Source organism: Seriola aureovittata, chromosome 12 (assembly GCF_021018895.1).
Source record: "Seriola aureovittata isolate HTS-2021-v1 ecotype China chromosome 12, ASM2101889v1, whole genome shotgun sequence".
Classification (NCBI taxonomy): domain Eukaryota; kingdom Metazoa; phylum Chordata; class Actinopteri; order Carangiformes; family Carangidae; genus Seriola; species Seriola aureovittata.
In genome coordinates, this window is record NC_079375.1 from 11,259,897 (window position 1) to 11,278,695 (window position 18,799).

Here is an 18,799-nt window from a genome sequence, read left to right on the forward strand (position 1 = left end):
CTGAAAAAAGCTGCATGTTGAGGCCTGTGGACTGCTTTAAAAATCCAGTGTATGCTACCTGCCCGGCACCGAACAGCACACAAAGATAGCTGTTACCTGGTGAACATAGTAGAACATTCAGCAGCTAAAAAGCTACATATTTCTCTCAGACGTTAGTGGAAACCAAACAGAGCTAAAATTGGAGTAAAAATTGGACTTACAATCAGCAGGTGGACAGAAACATGACTCCAAATGAATACTGATGTTTCTACGTGGCTGCTAAATGTGTAAATGTATTTATGTATTTATACAGCTTGTTTTCACTGCCAACAAGTGACCAAAAATCAATTAATGCCAATAATACACTTTGAACTAAATCTCTGTGATACTTTTTATTTAATCCCAGTTGAAATTTGTAATTGAAGGCCACCAGGAAAATTGTGAGAAATATAACCACTCATCGTCTCACATGTGCTTCTCTATTACTTCTTGCTAAGGTTGAAGATAATAAACCCAAGGTGATGAACCTGGGTCACGCAAAAACAGAACAGTTCGAGCTTTAAAGGTATTTAACACCTCCATCCGCCAACAATAACAAAAACAATACTCCCTCTCTGGAGGGCGGCTGTGGACCCAAAGATGGAATGATTAGATTTTTGTGTGCAAAGGTCAAAGTTCAAGGTCATGGTGACCCCATGTTCATGTGAATGTGATATATCAGGCCACGCCAAGAGGGAATTTCTTTACATCCGGCACAAACATTGACTATTGACTAAGTGATGACATTTTTACATCCAAACGGTCAAATGTCAACTTCACTGTGACATCATAATGTTCTGCAAAAACAATTTAAGCTATACAACCGCACGGTGGTAATTATAGCAGAATGATAATGGGTGCAGCCGGACCATTCTCCAGTGCTGACACAGCTCTGTGGAGATAGGTCTGGCTATGCGAGACTAGACTATACTATACCTGACATCACTTAGGATCTTGTTTTTAATCGCATTCGCTCCTCATCTATGTTCATATACTTGCTAAAGTAGCCCAAAATGTATTCAGTTCTGTTGTCAGCTGCCCTGCATGTTACCAGACATCAGCAGCATAAATCAGCAGCATGTGTTCTGGTCATGCATGATTTCTGGATATTTGATGTGCTCTCCTATAGCTGCCACAACACAGTAGACAGAAATACGACAATATTTGATGTAACCTCCTTAGAACATTGCACAACTTCATATCAGTCAAATGCGGTAGAATTAGTTTTATTGTTAGCTTCACAATTGCCATGGTTCATAGAAGGCCGTCTGCCCCTCAATCTTTTGTATGATGGATCAAGGAGGTTATGAAGCTTCTGCAAATTAAGAAACTGAGATACACTTTAAACGGATCAATCTTTAGTATTTGTTGTCAACTTATACAGCTGAATATTTTTATATTGATTTTATATGGCCCTTTTAACTATGCCTTCCTAAGCGTGAACAGTTCTGTCTGGCACATTTTGAGATCGTGATTCAACAACATACATTATTGCATTTGAACTTCCATAGATTCTCATCCATGCTGCAATCATCCCACCCTCCTCCTCCCAAACAAACAAACAAACAAACAAACAAACAAGGCTATCTATTTCCTTCCTGTTCATCTATCTCTCCACCTGGCTGCGAGGTGCCATGGACACAGTGACAGCCTCTGCATTCATGTGCACATCATCATCTGCCCTCCTCATGAAGAATTAGCCCTTCATCACTCAAACCTCAGAACCCCCCCCCCCCCCCCCACTGTGCTTAACTTTTATCATTATCTTAGACATAAATATGATGGACTGTTTGGATCATTTTATAGATAATTTGAAATTCAGTTGGATAAAAAACAACAACTATTACCCACTTATTACAATATAACCACCAACGATTTTTAACTTACAGCTGCTAATGTTAAATAAATATTGGTAGTTACTTGATTTCATCTTATTTCCTCTTTAAATGCCTCAGCATTTCATCAGTATATCTGTGTGAAGTCATCCTTCACTGCCAGCTCCTAGTGACTCCCTCCTTCCTTTCAGTGGCTCTATAGATTTTCTCCAAATGATAAATTGGACACAGGGAACCACTAAGGTGTGACCAGGTGCCAAAGAAGTATAGCTTTTTGTCTTTTAATGAGCCTAACTATGCTCAAGACCTTTAGAGCTGTTTGGATAAGTGTTAATAACATTTTGTGGGATGTAACGTTACGAGCACAGTGTTAAAACCCCGTTTAAATGACACAAAGCACCTTCCCTGACTTCACAAAACAAATGCATAAAATAAGGTAGTCACGTTTCAAAGCTTCAAAGTTGCATCGATGTGTGCATGTTGCTCACTTTCTCTCTTTTGATTGAAGAAATGCATGGTTTCTAACCCATCCATCACCTCCACCCCTCCCCTCACTCTCCAAACACTGAAACGGGTAACGCTTAATTTTCTAGCCCATTCTCTCCTGTGGCACCGTGGTGGGCAGAAACTTGAGCAGCTGACTTTGTGATGCACAATCACATAACGCAGATTGTTTAGTTTTTCCTCTCAGAAAGTCTTTTGCTGTTGTTTTTCTCGCGGTGAGAAAGTGGAGATGAACCAATTGGACGGATATTGCAGCGCGTAAAGATTGTGGATGGTTACTTTTGCGCATAAACATTTAAATGACCATTTCGCCTCCAAAAGTTGCAGTATAATACAAGAACAGGTGAAATTCTCATCTCTGCAAAGATATCGCCCACAAGCAGGCTGGAAGACCATCCACTCCGGAGAACACCGCGAATCCGCAGAGCGCAGATGATCGCAACTGGTGTTTGTGGCGTCGCGCTGGTGCTGGTGTTGGTGGTTCTGATCCCTGTCGTGGTGAACTCCGCCGGGACTCCTGCCCGCTACGAGATGCTCGGATCCTGTCAAATGGTGTGCGACTCTCACGGGACCGCAGCTACAGCTACGGCCAAGGCAACCAACCCGATCAAAGACAACCGCCTGGTCCAGTCGCTTCCGACGTTTATCCAAGGTCCTCAAGGGGAGCCGGGGCGCGCCGGGAGGATGGGACCGAGGGGTCCGGTTGGCGAGCCCGGGCCACCTGGACCTGCGGGTCCTCCCGGAGAGAGAGGGGTACCGGGCCCTCCGGGTCCACCCGGAGCACCCGGAGTAAATGGGCCCAACGGTGCCATCAGCGCTGCCACTTACAACACAGTCCCAAAGATTGCATTTTATGCAGGACTGAAGAAGCAGCATGAGGGATATGAAGTGCTGAAATTCGACGACGTAGTCACAAACCTTGGCAACCACTATGATCCCGCCACAGGGAAATTCACCTGCTCCATACCGGGGATTTACTTCTTTGTTTACCATGTGCTGATGCGGGGCGGAGATGGAACCAGCATGTGGGCTGACCTCTGTAAAAACAATCAGGTATGACGTTTCATGGTATAGTTACGTAACAATAGCTTTACTCAATAACCATATCTATGTGGTCTTTTTTTTACGATACAAAGCGAGGAGACACGCTAATTTTACGAACAAATTTAAATTCCCGCATTTTTACGCACACGTTTTACGCACAGTTCTACACAGAAAGGCACTCCAAGAATACCTTTCCCACACACTTCTAAGTACAAAGAGTTGTTCGAGGGTTATTTTAAGGCTGAACTGAAGTGAACATGGCCTGTCATCAGTGAGTTGACCTCACGTGATGGAGCTGTCCACAGCTCTGATGTCAAAATAAAAGACCCGTTTCATCACTAGAGATAACACCTTTTGTCTTCCAGGTGAGAGCCAGTGCCATCGCCCAAGACGCCGACCAGAACTACGACTACGCCAGCAACAGTGTGGTCCTACACCTCGAGCCCGGGGACGAGATTTACATCAAACTGGATGGCGGGAAGGCGCACGGGGGCAACAACAACAAGTACAGCACCTTCACCGGCTTCATGTTGTACGCTGATTGAAACACGGAAGAGTTCTGCTGAGGGAGGGGGATCTGCTCTGCATATAGCTTGCTTCATTGCTCGGTCTCAATTCAATGTCAGATGGATTATTAGAGACAGAGCTCACCATCTCCATATTGCAAAAAGGGTGAAGGAAGATGTGGAGGAAGTCGTGCGAAAAAAAGAGAGACAATGACTGTTCTTTGCAATAGCGATGCGCTTACAGTGTAATTACAGGATAGTAATAATGAGATTTACTTTATACAGCGTTGACTTGTACCCTTGTCGGATTGATTAGTGCACTTGAATGAACTCTAGCTTCACAAATTAAGTTTGCTGATGTGTCAAACATACTGTAGCTGCTGTGGTTAACACATACTGAGTGAATGTAGATTAAAAAATATATTGACTTTTAATACTGAAGTATAGATGCTAAAATGATACATAATCACCACTCTGTTCACAGTGTTGCTTGTCCATGTGTGCTTTATTTCTCAAACATATGTGATAGTTGTTGCACTCTGAGTGATAATGTTTAAAGCTGTAGTGATGCATGATTAAAGAAATTAACAGTTTAACTCTGTGCAGCATTAAAAAAAAAAAAAAAAAGACTTTAAAGAGAAATAGAAATCTGTAAAGGGCCATTCTGATGTTCACATTGAAGCACTGTCACAAACTCATCATCGCAACCCATTAGTCTTGTCTGTCTCAATACAACAGCTGGTTGGGCCAACAGGGTGGCCCGATAGTTAGTCACCGTCACAAAGCTGGACAGTCACACGGACAGAAATGTTTCCTCGAGATCAAAAATGTTCATCGATCTGCCTGCTGGTTGTTAAGCCCCTCCTGATAAGACTGCCGGCTAGAATGTAAAGTATAATGTAAAAATGAAATTCTCTGCCTCACTCTTGTCACCCTCTCGGGAGATTAATCAAAGTTATATAGTTTTTCACGGCGCACAAGTCAGCTGTTGCAATCCTGCCATTGATCATGTGGTGAAGTCACCCTGTGAAGCCACCTGTTCCCAGGTGAGAGGAGAACGTGTCCTTCATCCGGACCTGCCAGACAGTCGGCCTCCCATAGACACCCAGGCACCCACTGAGGGGCAACAGGACGACTCATCTAACACAGCCGCAATGTGTCGAGAGCAGAGCAGCATACTGATTACTAAAACGCTCATTATTTTCCCTCCATACCGCATGTTTGCAGAAATGTCACTTACAAATACAGAGACAGCAGCTACGACACTGACATTGGAATTGAAAAATCAATTAGCACCATATTTGTCAGCACCGCCGTAGACAATACCTCCACGGAACGGGAAATGTTTGACTTATTTTTCTTTCACATTTCTGCAGACAAGAGCTGTTTTTTTTGTGGCATAAATTGGACCAAAACAAGACTGCTAATGAGAGGCACTGTGATCCTGCAAGGCTCCTTTTATATCATTTGCTTGTGTGAATAATGTATAATCACAATTTAAAATGAAGCTTTAATTAATAAGGATCTCTGTAAAAACTCTTCCAGCTGGATGAAACAGTTTGTAATTATTTTCCATTGAAAAAGATGTTACAAAACATTTTGCTTTGCTGAAAAATTGAAGAACATTGACATTAAAGACAAAGACGCTGTGAAGCTTATTGGTTTAGGGGCCCAAAAGCACATTTACGACTCACTTTGGAATGTGATTATTGCTCAAGATCTTAAGAATATTCATTGTTCATTCATCATCTGAAGATAAAATAATCTCTACATCAAAGCGCCTGTCTCCGTTCTCTTTTTTTTTTTGTTTGTTTTAGTTGAAGGTCAGCCAGTGTTTCGGGTTGTTGATGAGAATCTTATCCACCTGGTGCTGCGAGATGCCCCTCATCAGCATCTTCGGCACAATGTTCTTCAGGATGTGAGAGTAGCCGTGGCCTCCGTACTTGGTCAGGCGGTTCTTGGTGTGGATGTCATGTGCGACCACAATCTTGTCCTCGTAGCCCTCCTTTACCAGGAACGCCAAGCTGAACACAAACAAAGAAACTTGTGAAAACCATCAGACCTTGGACAGTACAACAACTGATAATTTTACGCTTAAGAGTATACGTCATTGCCATTCGGACTTCGTGCGTTACTAAACCTGTCCTGTGTGTGTTGTGTGTGTGTGTGTGTGTGTGTGTGTGTGTGTGTGTGTGTGTGCGTGCAAACAAAAGTCTGGCCAGAATGTGAATATCTCCGGCGCGACACAACTCATTCGTCACTCCTCCCTGCACTGTGGTGGGAGATCAGTGTCTCACAGTTTCTATGAGTAAGCTGTAGGACACACACTTCTCTCCACACAGGGTTAAACACAAAAACTAAATTTTCATCCAACAACGCTAACGCTAACGCTATATACCGTACATATTAAAAAAAAAAAAAAAATATAGAGGGATTCTCTCAAACTAAAAGGAAATTGGATCCAACCCAGAGGACACACATTAAAGTGTGAATTGGTCACAAATCAGTGCAGTCTACAAGTGTGACCGCACTGATAGTTCCAATCACAAATGTCACTCTGAAAAGACGAGTTTAACCCTGAGCAGCGGCACTCACGCTTTAACTCTCTGGATGTCACTGGGCATGTCCACCTCCAGGTTATACGGGTAGTTCAGCATCTCCGTTCCAAACAGATCATACTCCAGGTAACTCCCCAGTTTGGCAAACTCAAGCAGTTCACCCTCATCAAATATAGTCCTGCAGGAACAGAACAGAAAGAGGATAAAGTCAAGGAGCTAAATTTCTCTTAAAATGTTTTATTCAATTTCCTAATCATGCAAAAATACCAGCGATCTGCTGATCTGTTGTAAAACAGTAAGGCTTGTCATTTTCAGTTTTGACTTATTTTAACTGAAACATAACCAGGTTTTTTTTTTCCCCCAAAGAGCACATCAGTTTAAACACATTTCCATGCAGACTTTATGTCCCTGTGCTTTCAAAACTAAACTTGTGTTTCCTCTCTAAGAAGACACTGATCCCCTCTGTTCATGGTAAACAAGATTTCCTTTCATCTCACTTCAGCTTGGAAAAGGTTTCCAGTGATGGAATGTGAATAGACGAAATGAGGAGAAAGTGCAAATTAGTTGATTATCTTATGGATTATCTCATAACTGCTGCTTTTCTTCCAGCACATACAGAGCTAAAGATATATTCATGTGGAGATGTGGTGAAATGTACGAATAATCAATTCTAACACATTTATTTATAGTAAAACCAGGGAGAAAAACAAACGCTAGTGGTTCAAGTAGCAACATGACACGAGGGCCGGGGCATATGGAAGATGTGGCTTTAATTTTTAACCTTAACCAATAAAAAGCTTACCACACTGTCAACAAAATCTCTGCAGTGACCAAGCAACTCACCTGTCCAGGTGAGACATGACAGTTTTGCTGATGTCACCACCGGCCTCCTGGAGAATCCGGACGACTTCAGCCGGAGCGGCAGGATTTCTGCCGGGATGAATGATGACGGGGCAGCCGAGCTGAGCCTGAGCGTGAGCCGTGGCCCTCAGCACCTTCTTTTCGCTCTCTGTGATGGGCCAGCCGGTGCCAATCTCTCCAATCACACCGCAGCGGATGTCTGTCCCGTCTGCGCCGTGAAGCACCTCACTGACGATGATGTCTGTGAGCTGATGCGCAGGGAATCGGGAGTTAGTTAAAGAAGGAAAACATTGCACCTTACATATCATATTCAGACGGCACGTTTCTGATTTCTCTATTTCTTTATCAAGCTTGATGCGTTCTTCTCATTTTATGACTTAGACATACAGTATCAGCATCCTATTCCAGACACACACACATATTTATGAAGCTTCCACAGTTTACATAAAATTGTTTTAAACTTCCTGACAAAAGTGTGTGTGCCAGAGTAGCTGCTGCTACACTCGCTCTCAGACTGGGTCACACCTTCTCCACACTCATTTTCTTGGTGGCCTCAGTGTGGGTGCAGTCCACATAGTAGCCTGCTCCTGCGATGATGTGGACCCCGGTGTCCTTGGCCAGCTGCCGGAGGGTGGGCAGGTCCCGGTCGATGCCCGTGGTGGTGTTCTCCACTATCGTGCCCCCGCCGGCCTTCCTGTAGGCCAGCAGCTCGTCCCGGACGGCGCCGGTCTCCTGCTGCAGGAGCAAGTTCTCGTGGCAGCTGTAGGGGTTCTGTCTCAGCCAGTGCATGTGCTGCATCTGGAACGGGTTCTCCGCCACCGTCTCATCACCTGGAGGAGGTGGGAAGTAGCAGCACTCGAAGCTCATGGTCAGGTGCTCATGGGTCATAGTGCGGCCCAGCTGGTCTGGATCCACTAGACCAAGGACAGTCTGGACCTTCCCGGTCAACTCTGACATGATGCTGCCACAGTTTGAAAGGACACAGATTACAGATTTATTTATAACTGAGACAAATACCCTACGTGCTAAAGCTTTAGCAGGTCTTTACAACAGGAGTGTGTTTGTAAAAAGAAGCTCTGACAACTCATTGACCAGGCTGACTTCATGGTGAGTGCAGGAGAGAGACCTTTGAACTGGGAATTGCAAATTCTAATCCTCATTAAAACTTGTGTCCAGCTGAAGGCTAAATTACTTTGATCGCTTCCCTCTTACAGCATTTGCTATATTTGGCAAAATATGAGTAACTATTGCAGCACAGTAGTAGTTGACTAACAACAAAGCAGCGTTTTGTAAAAGTACAACTTGAAACTCGTTAAAATCAACCGAAAAAACGTGCAGTGAAGTCAGTGCTGCAGCACGAGGGAGGCGAATACTTCAGCTTTCATCAGCTGAAATCATTGATTGCATCTAAACTGCTGAAACACTTTGCTGACCTTGTTTCGGTTACAGCGGTCCACTCCTATCACCGGCCGAGCACAAACAGCTGCTCCACCGCTCACAGATTAACACAGCAACATGGGAAGTGCCTTTCATCGCGAGATATTACGAGAGTTTAGTACTGCTGACAGCAGGTCTGCGGGGTGTATGTCAGATCAAAGTTTACAGAAATATAGCCTTATATACATATATATATATATATATATATATATATATATATATATATATGTATATATAATTGGTTTGAATGTATAAACCCTTTATACATGGTGGTGTATTAGAGAATGGTACCAAATAGTTTAACTTAGAAGCACGTGATTTAATAGATTTACAGATTTACATAACCACAACATATTACAGGTCTTCATTTCAGTTACTGGCAAATGGGTAATGAACTGTCCTTTAAAATCTGACAAATATATGTATAATACAATATACAATATATGTATGTTTTAGTAATTTGAGGAGAACATGTGAAGATGATGCAGCGATTGGGAGACAGACTGTGACTCTTTGTTTCTGTGCTGTACACTGAGCAGATGGTCCCCACAGCAGCATTTGGTCTGCTGTTGCAGGGAACTGCCCTGTGAACAGTCACCATTGCACTGACCATCTCTGCAAATGGCTGAGCAAACAACCATCATACTGTAGAGCCTGTGCCATCCGTTTGTTGGCGAGATGACTACTCTGTGGAACAGAGGAACAGCTGCGATTTAAAGGAAACATACTGTGTTTAGTTTTCATGTTCAAGGCTGGATGAAGTGTTCTCGTCTTTATTAGCTAAGGAGTGGGCGGTGGTCAGGGTTACATGCAGTGACTATTTTTATTTGTGTAATTTTTTTTCAGCTGTTTGAAAACAGGAACTGTGGAATCAAGATCTGTGGACACATTTGAAAAGCAGCCCCAGACCCACCTGCTTAGACTTACTTTAGTTTAGTTTCATTTATTTCTATGTCCATTTATTGTGGAGAAACACCTGATCTAGAAAGGTGCCATACAAATAAACTTTACTTATCTACTTAATCACTTATTATTTGAAATAATAAATATAATAATTTTATTAAACAGAAATTACTTTAGAAATATATAATGTACTGTAGCAGAATACAAAATGATGCTAAGACTAAATTTTGATATAAAGCCCAAAAAGACAGATCATGAAAATCTATGAAATAAAACTGGTTAAACTGAAAGTAAAACACCTCTAATATATTAACATATTAAGCATCGCCACTGATAATAAGCTGAAAAACAAAATCAGCACAGTCAGCCACTGTGATGTCTGTAGGCAGCAGGGATACAAATTGAATTTACCAACTCAAAAATTATACAAACTCCCTATGGCAAATTAGTTTTTGGAGTGCTGCTCCTCATGAGTACCATCCCACTGCAGGGTTCCTCATTAGTGACAAGAGAAGCTGGTCACTCTCATTCATCTGCATGGCTGACACGTTTCAGACGGACACGACCACAGGGAGGTTCTCAAGGAGAGCGGATGACTAAAACGGCCCTCTCTCGTGTGGACAGGCCGCCTGGGAAACATCTCAGACATTAAAGGGAGTTTGAGTTTGTGTAATTTTTGAGGACTCTGTAATGATTTACTGCTGAGGCTATTGTTCAGTCCTGATGGAAGAACCATCACATTTGAGGTGGAAATGTACTGAAAGCATGGCCTATTTATCTAAACTCAGTGTTGAACTATCTTTAAACTGTATTTTTTTGTTTGTTTGTTTTCTGCATTTATATATTTGGTATTTATACTGAATTGACAGAAAAAGACTGACCTCAAGCCAGCAGCATGGAGAGGAGGAACAGTTGAGTGTTGTGGTCTGGTGCCCTCTGCAGACAGAGAGGAGGCACATATTTTGCAGTTAGATGTGAACCAAATGCTCTGGTAGTAAAACATCAGATTTATATTTTTTTTTAATTTTTCCAAACAACACACAGTAGCCCACCCTTGTAAATGGTAAATGGACTGCATGTATATATTGCTTTTCTAATATTAACAGCCACTCAAAATGCTTTACATGAAAGTAGAAATATACTCTTGCCTGAGGGGGGACTGGGGTGCTTTCAGTTAATTTAAATGACATGAGTGACAATAAAAGCCAATGGTTTAGTCAGGTGTTCTGTTTGTTGTTTCTGCTCTTTATCTCATTTTCATGCTGATTAGACCGTCCAGAGCCTCGAGCATCGTGAATCAATAGGCGTGTTTGTTTCAAGAAGTAACAGTGTGATCATGAATTATGAGCACAATGAAACTGATGAATTGTAAACTCCACACTGAACTACAGCGTTTAAGCAGAGGCACATGTTTCGTGATGATACACAGGCAGGAAAATGTGATCAAAATTATGCTTTAATGTAAGTTTTATTCAGTCAGAGGACGGGAGTCTTCAGAGTAACTCTACCTTAACTTCTGCCTTATACTTCTTCCTATGAACTCTGCTTAAAAAAACTAAACAAAATCACTGTTAATAGCAGAAAACAGTATTCACTTAAAATAGCTGAAAAACTGTGTCTAAGTACAAACTGTAATTGTATAGTAAAAGAAACAATAGGTATCAATCAAGGAGGAAATAATCAGTTTTATTAAAGTGGATGAAAATAAAGCTCACAGTTTTGACTTACTCTGACATTTAGAAGTAGGACTATCAACATATCATATACACTACATGGCCAAAAGTATGTCAACACCTCAACATCACACTCATATATAACTGTTGAACATCTCCTTTCGAAACCACAGGCATTAATATGCTGCTGCAACAGTCTCCACTTTTCTAAAAAAAAGCTTTTCACAAGATGTCGGAACGTGGCTGCGAGGATTTGCTCCCATTCACCCACATGAGCATTAGTGAGGTCGGCCTGATGTTGGGCGATAAGGCTGCGTTACACTTCATCCCAAAGCTATTAGATACAGTTCAGGTCAGTTTGCAGGCGAGTTCTTCAGCACTAGATTTGGTCACGGGCCTGACTGTGGGTAAAAGCCAGGTGTATTCATGTCAAAACCCTTTCCACCAAGTTTGAAGCACATTATTCTCTATAATATCACTGTATGTATTATCACTGTATAACTGAAACCAAGGGGCTTGACCCAAACCGTGAAGCCCCAGACCAAAAGTACATAATTGTATGAGAACAGGTTTATCCACACTTTGCAGCATCATATGTACATACAGTATATTGCTATATTTTGCATTTGAAGCACAGAGGAGTAAAAGCTCTGCAGAATAAACATATACCTTTGAGATGAATGCATCATCTAAGACATTAATTGCTTTGAAAGTAATGAATGAAATATGTGTAAAAGCCAGTGGTTGCTGCATAAAGAACAGGTTTAAGGAACAACTTTTTGATTGAGGTAAGTTTAGAGAAAGAGACATGCTGAGGAGCATAAGTTTGAAGATTCACTTAAGTACGACCTTAGGCTACTATTACAATAAGAAATCTTTTGACTGTAGAAAAGGATTAAAAAGCTGTTTAGATAAAAAAAATTTCCAGCTCCTGATTAAACCAGACTATAGGTGAACCATGTGGTCGATTAATCAATTATGTCAATCAACCAAAAATGACTGTAATAGGTGACAGATTGGTCGATTCATCGATTAAATCATTTCTAAGCAAAAATGCTAAAAATGAACTGGTATTTTTGTTTGAGGGGCCTCTGCTGAATTGAAGCTGTTGGATCTGATCCTGTTGGTTTGAAAGATGCCATACTGTTCACGCAAAGGGTCATGCAAATCACCTTTTCCACGGGTCCATGTGACAAGCTGAGTTGTTCTTTTTCATGCAGTGTACTATATAAACCCCGACAGCAGAAACATTCACACAGTGACTGTGAGAACATCGCCTCTGGAACAAGGAACAAACTTCATCATGGCTGTGAGGACTTTGGTTGTGGCCTGCGCTCTCTTTTTGGGAATGTGCTTCATCACAAGTGGCGAAAGAACGGAAACAACACACGCCTTCTGCAAGATTGTCTGGTGAGAATTTAGTCCTCATTTAGATTTCCAGTCTTCCATGAAGAATGAAGATAGATAGATAGATAGATAGATAGATAGATAGATAGATAGATAGATAGATAGATAGATAGATAGATAGATAGATAGATAGATAGATAGATAGATAGATAGATAGATAGAATTATCTTTTACGCCTTCTCTTCCTAGGTTGCTTGCAGTGCCATGTGATCAAGTCAACATGGCCATCGTGACTCAGATTAAGGCCATGGGCTCATACCAGGTAAGACAGTTGTTAAAGAGGAACTTTATATATAAGAACTGATTTATTTTAGTGACTAAAATTACTGTCATGTAGTTCATGCTGATTTATATAAGGGTTTTTCTGGGTTTCCATTCCAGCTCGGCCCAGTGACCCCACTCCTAATTCAGGCCAACCACACTTCGGCGGTTGGTCAGGTCGAGAACGTTAACTTCACCATGAGCGCCATATCTATGGGCCTGGGCTGCCATGTACAAGTAAGAGATTTCTGCATCTAATTCTTCTTAATCATCATCAGTAAAATGTTATTCATTTAGAGAAAATAAAAAAACTAAATTATAATTTTGAAATTGTATGTGTTTTCTTTGGTTGCTGTTCAGGGTTCATCCGTGTCTGCATTCTGGTTCAGTCTGTTTGATAATGGCACCAATTACTGTAACCTCCACAATATAATACAAGGTACAATTTCACACACTATTATTGTTGACTTTATTTTTTTTTTTTAAAACTGTATTTTACGCAACTTACAGCAATATTCTTACATACGAGGGAGACCTCGAAATCACAGTTAGAATCCAATCCCAAAATCTGGATATTGAGCACCATCACTGTGTATAGTGTTTATCCTTACCATTGTGTTTCCTGTCTGTACAGGAAGTGGACTTACTAAAGCACCAGGCTTCGTAGAGTTCACCAACGAGTGGCTCTGCCTTGGATTTGGACTTTCTTCCTGCAAATGATTGTGAAATCTGAGACGTGTGTTTTGTAATGGTTGACACTGTCCCACAAGAGAATGGATTTACTGAATAAAAGCTTTGTTCACATGACTAAAAGTGGTGTGTTTTTGCTCTGAATGAATACACTCTGCCTGTGGTGTTGTTTTCGAATGATCAGTGTGCTTGTGGGACACTGGTGGCACATAAAAGCATGAACTTGTGAAAATGTCTCATTCTCTGCTACAGTTATGAGACATTATTAAATGTAATTATAGTACATCTGTTGGTGAACTAATTTACAAAATTAGAATCTATAGATGTAATTTCCAAACTATTCAGATAGTGTGATGGCAACAGTTACTGACACCAGCTGATTTTATTTCAAAACCCCTCACACAACAGAATGCAAATGATCAATATTTGGCTTTTCCGGATTATTTCATCATTGATACAATTTATAATTAATGCTGCAGCTAAACACACAAAGTGGAATTTGGAACCCATGATGTGCTTTTCAAGAAAGTAACTCACTATACTGTCATTTCAGTTTAAAGCTTGTTGACTCTTTAACTATAAAGCATGCAGACAGGAAAAAGTTACTGTTTGACTAAATATTGGACTTTGAGCACAATATCAGTCTTGTTGCCAGACATGTCGACATCCCTGATACAGCTGTCCTCCTGAAACCTTCTTGAACTTAACACAGGATGGTGCTATACACTAAACAATAAGGAGCAAAAATGTGATCGGAGCACAAACTGTGCACCTCTGACTATGATGACCCTACTAGAAACCCCTGTGGGCAAATGAACTATTGGGCCTCTGGGTTCCTAGGGGTCTGGGTAATCTGGCCTTAAGCACTTAAGGTAAAGTTATTTAACACTTGACATAAAGAGTCCGGACAAACTGGTTAAGTCAGAGTAAATGTTTAATTACGGTACAGAAGTTATGCTCTCTAAATTCTCCCTAGACTCCATCTGCCTATCAGGTAAAGGTAGCAGAAGTTAGCTCATAGGTACTTCCATACTATTTACATTTTACATTGTTTTGGTGGAGTATTAGTTCTTTCTTTCTTTCTTTCTTTCTTTCTTTCTTTCTTTCTTTCTTTCTTTCTTTCTTTCTTTCTTTCTTCCTTCCTTCCTTTCTTCCTTCCTTTCTTTCTTCTTCAACTAGACTCTTAAATAGGGTTAGAAAAAATGGTCGCCCTACAAACGACTGTAAAGTCATTATTCATACAAAAGCATGATGCAGTACACTCTGTTTTTGTCACACTGTCCACAAGACTCTTCAACACTGAAAAAACTATCCATGTTTTCCATCTCAAAAGGATTCTTGTCGTCTGACTCCTTCGGCCAGCTGGCTGACCCAGATTCAGGAGGAAGTTGGTCAATGTCACATCTGTGATTGTGACGTATGTTGGCCCGAATTCTAAATTTAATTATCATATCTTTCAACCAAACATATCTAAGACAAAAAATGTGATAATTGATTTTAGAAGACAGGCCAACACACGTCACAATCACAGGTGTGACTGATCAACTTCCTCCTGGATCACATCCATTGAGGGTCAAAAAGTGGAATGTATACAATCTAACAAATAACTTGGGATCATTTTTGACACAAAACTGAACTTTTAGGCAAATTGTGAGGCTGTGTGCAAAAAGGGGGATTGTTGTGTCTAAGGAAGCTTTTCTTATTTCCACATTGACAAGAGCATTTTATCTTTTTTCCTTGGGCATCATGGTTTGCAAACCTATCTTTAAAGAGCAGGAATTCTCTGAATCAAATTGTCAAATGCTCCAGTAAGCTGATTGGTGAGTCACAGGTTAACCTACAGCGTCCCTGTACACCAAACAGGCACAGCAGATAACTGGCTCTGTTTTAAATTCCCAACCCCTTTGAACAGTGAATTTCACCTTCTTCATTCTGGACAAAGGTTAATTGTCCAAAAGAGCTTTGTTCCAGCAGCATATCAATAAGTGCTAGTAATACTGCATAGAAGAAATGTTTACTTACTTACTTAAATCATTTTTATTCATCTTGTGCACATGATGTTGTCTGTGCTGTGTGGTAAATGTGTGTGTGTAAGATTGATGACTCTTTAAACTACAAATCAAATTTACCCAAATGTACAAATTAAGTAATTTGACCTGACCTGACCTCATTTTCTATAATAATGATGTAGTTTATACTGATTTGGCTTTAGTTTAAGTTTTAGACATACTGTAAACCATGAACTGAAGATATCACTGTCTCCAACCGTGGCACTGAATTTCAATTGTTGGGTGATTATTTGTGATGAATTTGCTGCTCTTTTTCTTTAGCTACTCTTTCCTGTCCATCACAATGTTTTATCACACATTAAGGCTGAGCGTTATATTTCCACATAACTGCTATGTGTACAAAATTATACAATTCATGATAAAAGTATATGATTGTTGTCAATTTCCCTGGTCATTTAATTATTTTTTTTTTTTTTATGATAATGTGTTCATTTGTTTATTTGATTACTTCCACACACTACAACTGGTATGATTTAATCAAAAAATATGCTGTTACATTATCTATGTTAAAGTGATAAAAGATGATGATGAACGTGATGGTCATGTTCTTCAATGCTTAAAATCAGTTGTGATGGGACTTTCATGTGTTGCTGTGACTCTGCTGGTTGTGTGTGTCTGTTTGTGCGTCTGGTTACACTTAGCAGAAATTTGCGTGTGTGTGTGTGCAGGGTTTGGGTAACATGTTGCTTTTATTATTTAAAGTGAATAAATAAATCATTGAATGTTACAAGTCCTTTGTTTTCCTTAGCTGTGGATTTTTTATTCTGTATACGTAGACATCCGCTGCTGTCTTCTTTTTCAAGATGAGAGAAAATTGACTGACAAGCCTCCTGATGCCCAGTCAGCTGGAAAAGGTCATCTGACTTGGGAATGACCATCATGCATTTCACCATGTAAATCAATAATATAGTGATTTCACAGAATATAAAAGCAGGGTTGAAAACTCCAGTGAAAATATTTGTAGTTATTATCTGATGACGAAGGTGATGATGACTATTCTTATTTACAGTCACGGCATGAAACAGCCAATGCGATGTCAATAGACCTTCAAAATTATACATGATGCTCACATGCTTGTTTTTATTTCCTTCTTTATTCAGTTTTATGCACTTTGAAATTTTTTTCATGAATTGTATATTATATCAACAAAGTCTGGATGTGAATTGATGACATTTAACCATATTAAATAGGAATTCCTACATGTCATGTGTATCAATGACGAAAGAGTGACTCGGGTGTGCAGAGCAGAGTCACAGGCAGCGGGGCAATTCATGACACACGTCAGCATGAGTAGAACACATTTCACAAAGCACGAAGCATGATGCAACAGGCCGTGCTTCTATATTATTTCCAGCTTTTTAGGTTCTACAGGTGGCGAATCCGTAGCCAAGACAAGCCCATTCACTGGTCATCTCTATGAACCCCGGTGCTACGTTGAGGCCGCTCGCTAGAAAACAAAAGGTTCATTCACAAACGCAGATGAGTGGAAATCTGATTATTTCACATTATAATGTTTTCCACACAATACATCCACAAATAGGAAGGAATGTGTGTTTATAACAGCAAAGACTAAACTTGAGAAGCTAACTTTAATAACACAAGATAATTCACTTCTTTTAGAAAAAAGATAATCACCTGTCAGCAGGTTGTAGAGGTTGCAGTAGTTGATGCCACTGTCAAAAAAACTGGTGACCGTGACAGAAGCAGACTGAGCCTGTTCCAAACAAACAAAAATAAAAGCTTCTTATTGCTTTATTTTCTTGATTTATGGAGGTAACTCATGTTAAGGTCTGAACTTCAGAGTGACTCACAGACACACGGCAGCTGCTGGTCAGCATGGTCCTATGTAAGGTGAACTCTATGCTCTCAACATGCAGGTTGTCTGGGGAAGTGTGGTGGGCATGGATAGATGAGTTGGTGGCTGAAAGAAGCTGGAACAGAGACAACATTGGTTGTTTATATGTATATATTAGATCTAATATATGATCTTCAGAATGATTTGCACTGTCTTCACATTGACCAAGTCTACACCCAAACTTCACACACATATATGGTTGATTGTTGCCTCTCGTTCCAAAACCATGAACGTAAACATGATGATACAACAACCTCCACTCTTCTGGCAAGATTTTCCATAAGATTTTGGAACCTGTAAGATATTTTCTCCCACTAAGCCACGAGAGCATTACTTCCACACAAACCTGGAAAAAAAAACATTTCTCTTTGGATAACCCCTTGTGCAGTTGGGCATTGTCAAGATTAAACTGGAAAAAGCCTTTCCCAGACTGTAATGATTTGGTCCCAGACAACAAATTATCTAAGAAAGATCTGTGTATGCTGTAACAAAATTACCTAGGTTGGATCAAAGGGACCTAACCCAAACCATGAAAAACGGCTGCAGAATATAAGCATGCAGAGGACAAGTAGTCCAAATACTTTTGCCCATGTACTGTTTGTCATCAGTGGCGATGTTAAAGACAACAACATTATTTAGTATAAGTAATATCTCAGCAAATTACTATGAGTAATGTAGAAACAGGCCAGAATAATGATGAGCAGAGAAACATAAACTTCCAATGTCCCTTACATGTGATTAAAACTCATTTTTAATTATAGTCTGTGCTTTTGAAAATGTCAAACACCAGAAAAGCAATAAAACAACAAATCTTACTGTATAGTGACATTTTTCACAGACATTCACAGGATTGAAGGCTTGTATCTGCTGCACCAGTTTGGAGCCAACGTCAGCACAAGGAAGCGCAAACAGCCTGGAGGAAGAGAGCAATTGTCACAGTGTGGACACATTACTCTTGAAATGACAGAAAGCAGCAGCAATGGACTTCCTCTGGATGTTTTTATAGCATCTAATGTTTGTTATTTCAATTTGACAGAACATCTGTCTGAACTAAAACACAAAGACACAAATAAAACCCTCAATAAAGAGACGCCCGTGAGCCTTACCAGAGTGTTCTGCAGAAAGCATAGTAAGGAACAGGTATAGGAATGGCAGCTGAAGAGCCGAACAATCCTGTG

At 40.5% G+C, this 18,799-nt stretch overlaps 2 protein-coding genes and 1 long non-coding RNA gene across 3 annotated transcripts; 1 reads left to right on the plus strand and 2 right to left on the minus strand.

The window, feature by feature from the left end:
* The first annotated feature begins 2,436 nt into the window (after nt 1–2,436).
* c1ql3b (complement component 1, q subcomponent-like 3b) lies at nt 2,437–4,543 on the plus strand. Its single transcript, XM_056392347.1, has 2 exons — nt 2,437–3,410; nt 3,767–4,543. The coding sequence occupies exons 1-2, from the start codon at nt 2,790–2,792 to the stop codon at nt 3,944–3,946; spliced, it is 801 nt and encodes a 266-aa protein (XP_056248322.1). The 5' UTR covers nt 2,437–2,789; the 3' UTR covers nt 3,947–4,543.
* A 1,154-nt stretch (nt 4,544–5,697) lies between these two features.
* On the minus strand, nt 5,698–8,855 carry pter (phosphotriesterase related). The gene is made up of 5 exons (XM_056392346.1): nt 8,760–8,855; nt 7,852–8,287; nt 7,309–7,574; nt 6,503–6,643; nt 5,698–5,931 (listed from the first exon to the last, which is right to left on the minus strand). The coding sequence occupies exons 2-5, from the start codon at nt 8,281–8,283 to the stop codon at nt 5,721–5,723; spliced, it is 1,050 nt and encodes a 349-aa protein (XP_056248321.1). The 5' UTR covers nt 8,284–8,287; nt 8,760–8,855; the 3' UTR covers nt 5,698–5,720.
* An 8,036-nt stretch (nt 8,856–16,891) lies between these two features.
* On the minus strand, nt 16,892–18,535 carry LOC130178338 (uncharacterized). The gene is made up of 4 exons (XR_008829142.1): nt 18,438–18,535; nt 17,578–17,697; nt 17,402–17,480; nt 16,892–17,213 (listed from the first exon to the last, which is right to left on the minus strand). It is a non-coding gene; the product is annotated as an uncharacterized LOC130178338 (long non-coding RNA).
* Nucleotides 18,536–18,799: the final 264 nt, after the last annotated feature.